Raw genomic sequence first — 6,472 nt, 5'->3', positions numbered from 1 at the left:
ATGTAATGGTAACAGACTGAGTGAGAGAGGAGCCCAGCAAGGCCTGTGTGTTCAGATTCTTCTTGGCCCCTCAGTGTAGCTAGTGTTCCTTCTGCAGTCATGAAACTACAGAATGAGGGTCTTCAAAGGAGAAGGCAGAAGAGATTCCTAGGTTTTATGGCTTGCTTTGAGGGAGAGGAGTTTTGGGAAGAGAAATTCTGACTTCTATGACTCGCTTTGCCTCCAGAAGGAGGATCTGGAGGCAGTAAGATGAGAGAAGGTCGGAGACCTTCCAATTGGAAAAAGCCCTCTCCAGTTTCCTTCCATTCAAATACTCAGCAGTAATTTAGGGTATTGTATTCTGAGCCCCAACATAAAACAAAATTTCTAATAAAATATTACGCTGAATGTTCAGAATTCTAAATATATCTTGGCTGTAGATGGGGAAAACCTGCAATTGCTTCATTAACATCTAATACATGGAAAGTTAAATCACTTACTGACAGAAATAGACTCGAAAATGTCATTTGATAGACTATCTCATAACATAAATATGTTTTATTCAGCATGGGAAAAATGTTCATACTTTATCTTTCGGTTAATGTAGCAAGTTCAGAATGAGGCAAAATTATCCTAGAGAATTGCTTATATTAAAAAGAAGCTGAGAGTTGAATTGGGATAGCCAGAAAAATTGGAGGCTTAAATAATTCATTTTGTCAGGATTTTTCGGAAAACCCTTCCCTGTGCTACTCCAAAAACAAAGGCAAATAACATCTTCTAAATAATATAAATGATAACCAAAACCACGCTAAATAGAGCCATTTTTCTTCAGGCCTGTTCATCTGTGATGGGAGCACTCCTCATACCTTCCTCTAGCCACCCTGAGTTTATTCATCCCTTTGACCCCAAATCCTGAGAGAAGAGAGTGGAGTGCAAGGTTTGAGACTCCGGGGCCAGGCATCCGTGGTTAATTGAATTTTGGCTCAACCTTAACGCAAACACGGGAGCGCCTTGTGCCTCAGTTTCCCCATGTATAGACTTGGGGTAGCAGCGGGAACTGCTGTGTGGCCTGAGCGTATACAAAGCGTGGAACGATGCCTGGCACACAGTAGGCGCTCGGCATAGGTGAGTTACTACTACGTCAAGTTTCCTTCGCGCGCCTCCTGGCCGGTCTTTCTAAATTTCAGAACGCGAAGGGGCAGAGGACCACGTGACCGCCCCGCGAACGCCACTGCGGGGTCGGCGGAGCTCGCCCGGGGCGGGCGCGGCACGGCGGGCGCGCGGCGGCCGCGCACTGTCCCGCCCGCCCGCGTCCCCGGCGGCGGGCGGGCTCGGGGGCGCCCGTGCCGCGGCGGCGGCGGCGTTGCGAGCGGCGCCTCGGGGCCGGTGAATCATCCCGGCAGACACCGAGAGCCGCGGCAGCAGAGAGCAGCGCTGGAAAATGGCTGAAGCGGCCACAGGCTTTCTGGAGCTGCTCAAGTCGTGCATAGTTTGGTCTTGGACGTATCTCTGGACCGTGTGGTTCTTCATCGTGCTCTTCCTGGTCTACATCCTGCGGGTGCCCTTGAAGATCAACGACAATCTGAGCACAGGTAAGGCCCGGGCAGCGGGGCCCGCGCCCGCCCCTCCCCCGCCCCGGAAAGTTTGTGCAACTCGCGCGGGGCCGCGCTCGGCGGGGGCGCGCTGGGCCGCGCGCGCCGGACGCCCGCGGACACCCGCCGCGACGCGGCGCCTCAGGTGGCGGCCAGTGGCAGAGGGGGAGCGGAGCCACGCACACGCCGCCTTTGGACCGGACCGGACTGGGCCGGGGTGAATTGGAGGAGGACGGAACCCTAAGTCCTTCTTCCCGCGTTCCCTCCTGGCCTTTCAGACGTCCCAAGTGCGGGGCTGCGGGGCTGCGGGGCTGCGGGGCATGCGGCCCGGCGCGGACCCCCCCACGCGGGGATTCCGACGGAGCCCTGCTGAGGGTTGGGGTGGGCGGCAAGGTGTCCCCGTGAGTTAGACCCCGACAGGGACCCCCCACCACCACCACCAGGTACCCACAGGAGTGCAGATGACGTGTCAGGTCACCAGAATGTGCGGCAGAGAAGGGGGAGCTGGATTTGCTTTGGTCCCAGGTGAAGATTTGAAGGATCTCTGCCGGTCTCCTCCTCGCTGCCGCCCTCCGGCTAAGCCAGGCGCCCTCGTCTCATGTTCACCGTCCTAGGTGCGGAAGGGAATTAGCACAGGGCCTTAATCTACTTGCAGCCTGCTAACCGAATGGTTACAGACTCTCTACAGAGAGGTCTCCCGCCAACAAAACGCTCCCGAGAGAATTCAGAAAAAAAGTATACTTTGAAGGAAGGTTGCAATCCATGAAGTCTGGAAATAATTGTGAATATACCTTTCTTTTTAAAATTTAATGTTTTGTTAGTGAATGTTGTAAAAACGGGCTTCACTGTGATATTTTCATACATGCATATGAGGTGGACCTTTGTTTAAAAAGTTTGATAGTACTCTGGGAAATCCTTATAGTCCTGAATTATATACAGGTAAAGATACACACATATATGTATATATCCTTATAGTCCTGAATTATATACAGATAAAGATACACACACACACACATACATATATGTATGTATGTATTTCCTATTGTGTGAATTCCAGGTCTGGAAATGCATTGTCTTGTTTTAGAACACTTGCTATAATGCACTCATTTTGTGCTTGCAACATAGTAAACTTCACCTTGATTACTTTAACTTGAATTCGTTCCTCTTTGCGCCTGCTTACATTTGTGTCACAGTTCCCCCTGGATAAGTATCCCTGAAGACATAGGGTTCTGCACCCTAGAATCACCTAATCATCGGAATAGGTGCTGCTCAGCCCTTTGGTCATTCCAGAGACCCTGGCTTTCTGGCTTTCTGACACTTCATCTTTTATGGTGGGTGCTTCTCATATTATTGTCTTCCTTGTTTCAGGCAAGTGTATCTTTACAAAATCTTCTAGCCTTAAACTCCTATAATTTTTTTTTTTGGGTGAGACTAGGGTTTGAACTGAGGGCTTCGGGCTTGGAAAGCAGGTGCTCTACCTGCTTGCAAAGCAGCTGTGCAAGCACAACCTCTAGTCCTCTTTGCTCTGATTATTATGGAGATGGGGTCTTGCAAACTCTTTGCTTGGGCTAGCCTGGAACCTCATTCTTCTGATCTCAGCCTCCCAAGTAAGTAGGATTACAGGTGTGAGCCACCAGTGCCCAGCAACCCTATACTTTTAAGAAGCTGTTTGAATATTTGCTTCTGTATTTATAGGCAAATGCATTGGGTTTTTTCTCCTAGAAAATTCATTGTAGGATTTAAAAAATTGTGAATTAATACACATTTAAAAGTTTTATTTCAGAACATGTCTGTTTACCACATCTGCTTAAAATAGGTTAAGTAATTATTCGTACACCTGTGTGTGTGCATATGTGCACACAAGTGTCACATACCAATCCCTTATACAAAACAGGTAGGAAGCAAAATACCTACTAGGAAAGAGTGCAGTTTTTAAGGAAGAAAATTGTTAGCAGCATTATGTCTAGCATTTCTCACAGATACATTGTCAGTTTGTTAGGAACATCTTCTTGTTTGGGCTCCTAAGAAATAAAGCATGTTTGAAGGTGAAAAGGCCATCTGGATGTACCTCATGATAAATAACAGGCTGGGCCTGAGGTTCTTTTCCCAGTGATACTGGACTTGTTTTCTTTGTGGTTTTATGCACATTTTAGTCATGAAGAAAGATAAAAGGAGAATCACACAGAGAACACTCACCTCTCTGCTATTTGTATGAGAATATAGTGGAGGAGGGGAGACTTTGGCTTCAATTTTGAGACATGAAATTATGGCAGTAAGCCACCCCACAACAGGTTAGGTTTTTCAAAGGCAGTGGTAGATGTTGGAAGCCTTTTCTCTTCACTTTTAAGTAAAAGTGAGAAGTTTTAGTAGGAAGACTGCCAAAAGATTGCCTGTCAGTTCCCTCTGTTTCTTGCCAATTCCTCATCCCCTTGGAAACTTCTATAATGTAAGTTATTGAGTGGGAAGGCCCATAGACAAAGAACTTGCTAGCTAGCACTCCCTGTAGGTGAGGCAGGAACTCCCCTCCTCTGGTCAAACTTGCCCTTGCAGTGAGATCTGATGTGTTCTAAGAGGACTGTATTGTTTAACAATCTTTAATCCTGTGGTGCCTGCTCTTCCTGTGATGAAGTATGGGTATCCCTGCAGAGGCTATCAAGTGTAGGACTGCTTTTAGGGGAACTGCGGGTGGCACAGGCCTCACATGCCAAGAAATGAGGCAGCCAGGAGCCAGGGCTTCCGTGACATAGGCCTGCCTTGGCATCTGTGCGTAATGAAATCTGGTAAAAGTGTTCTGAGTTGTTCTTGGATATCTACTTGGCATGTTCTCCTCAATATCTTGATTACTTGTGGCAGTTTTCATATTTTAAAGCTCATTTAATCATATTTTGTGGTAAATGTGCTTTACTTAATTTTTAAAAATTTCTCAAATACCTCCTATGCATAGGGCACTATGACAGTGCTATGATGTGAAGGATGTAAATAATTGTAAAATACAGGTTAAATAAGGAGTTTATAACATGAGTATGACTTCCCGTAATGCAAGGTTGAAGAAGCAAGCCCATGGGAATTTCCCTTGAACTGAACTTAAGAGTTTGAGGAGAATTATGGTTCTGAGTGTGGGGTACCAAGGGGTTGGACATCCCAAACAAGGGCACAGATATGTGAAGGTGTTGGTTGGATCTAGAGAACCTTGAATCTTGTGGAATTTAATTTAAAATAATAAAAGAAAAGGACCTTAATGAACAACCATACCTTTTAGATCTCTTGTATCACATTTTTTTTTTTTTTTTTTTTTTTTTGTGGTATTGGGACTTGAGCTCAGGGCCTTCACTTTGAGCCACTCCACCAGCCCAGTTTTTTGAGATAGGGTCTCATGCAATATTTGCTCAGGCTGGTTTTGAACCATGATCCTCCTAATTTCTGCCTCCTGAGTAGCTAGGATTACAGGCGTGAGCCACTGACGGTTGGCCTATTTTTTAAGTAAAAATACTTTTAAGGTTCTTTGTGGGGTGTAGCATAGTTTCCTTACACTTTCCTGGGCTTGCCGGTGCCAGTTAGGGTAGAGATGTAGTTGAGAGACTTTCACAGTATTCTGACAAATGCAGACCTGACAGAGAAAGAACATCACAGGGGCAACAAAGTTTTGTAATAAAAAATGAATTTTTAACAAGAGAGGGGAGAAAATATATTAGGAATAGAACACACTGGTTAGTTTTTAGAACTGATTTTTCATTCTCAGTCCTAGAGTTGGAGTTGAAATAGTTTTATAATTTAGTGAAGATAGAAATAATTTTAATGAGATTTTAAAAAGATCTTAAATTATGTTACTTTCTAGTGAATTAAAATTATAAGAGCTTTTCTAGAAAGACAGAAAACTGTAGCTTGAAGCAATAATGGAAACAATAGATTTTTCTAAAAAAAAGTACAGTAAGTTACTTTATACTGTTAATGTTAATAGCACGTTCTCATCTATCTTATGTTCTAAGGTTTTAGATACTTGCAATTAAGTTCTTTTTTTTTTGGCCCTACTGGGGTTTGAATTCAGGGATTTACACCTGCTAGGCAGGTGTTCTGCTTGAGTCACACCTCCATGCATTTTGTTCTGGTTATTTTGGACATAGGGTCTCACTTTTTGCCCAGGCTGGCCTGGACCTTGATCCTCCCATTTTAAGCTTCCTGCTGTTGCTGGGATGACAGCATGCTCACATTTTTTTCCATTGACATGGGGTCTCCCAGGCTTTTTGCCTGGACTGGCCTGGAACTGTGATCTTCCCAATCTTAGCCTCCCATGTGGGATGACAGGCATACACCACTATGCCCAACTAATGGTTGAGGTGGGGTCTCTTGTGATGCTAAGGATGGAACCCAAAGCCTTGCACATACAGATGCTCTACTACTGAGCTATAATCCCAGATGCTCAACTCCATTTGTCTGTGTGTGTGTGTGTGTGTGTGTGTGTGTGTGTGTGGCAGTACTGGGGTTTGAATTCAGGGTTTCACACTTGCTAGGCAGGCACTCTGCTACTTGAGCCATGCCTCCAGCCCTCAACTCCAAATTTTATGTGACTTCCTACAATGACTTTCCATTGTACTGAAAATAAAACATAAACATGTTACTTAACTTACAAAATCTGATGATCTCCCCTTCCTATCCCTCAAATCTGAATTTCTACCTCTCTTTCTCTTCATTACTACCTCCCACACAGGTTGGATTCTTTCTGGGTCTTAAATATGCCTACCTAAAGAGAAAAGGTTAGATCAAAAAGAATTAACCTAGAAGGTAACACACATGCACAGGAAACTAATGTGAGTCAACTCCCTGTATAGCTATCCTTATCTCAGCCAGCAAAAACCCTTGTTCCTTCCTATTATTGCTTATACTCTTTCTTCAACAAAATTAGA

At 45.0% G+C, this 6,472-nt stretch overlaps 1 protein-coding gene across 5 annotated transcripts in view; it reads left to right on the top strand.

Moving 5' to 3' along the window:
* Nucleotides 1-1,305: 1,305 nt before the first annotated feature.
* The window catches only part of St7 (suppression of tumorigenicity 7), a 256,603-nt gene continuing 251,436 nt past the window's right edge, over nt 1,306-6,472 (top strand). For 2 of the 5 annotated variants that reach the window (XM_074064500.1, XM_074064501.1), the window contains exon 1: nt 1,306-1,571. In XM_074064500.1, the coding sequence (XP_073920601.1) occupies nt 1,421-1,571 (151 nt within the window). In that variant the 5' untranslated portion in view covers nt 1,306-1,420. The remainder of the gene's footprint in view (nt 1,572-6,472) is intronic. The other 3 variants (XM_074064495.1, XM_074064494.1, XM_074064492.1) reach the window with 2 other exon arrangements.

The sequence above is a fragment of the Castor canadensis genome, chromosome 2 (assembly GCF_047511655.1).
Source record: "Castor canadensis chromosome 2, mCasCan1.hap1v2, whole genome shotgun sequence".
NCBI lineage: Eukaryota > Metazoa > Chordata > Mammalia > Rodentia > Castoridae > Castor > Castor canadensis.
This window is presented reverse-complemented; position numbering and strand designations above follow the sequence as displayed.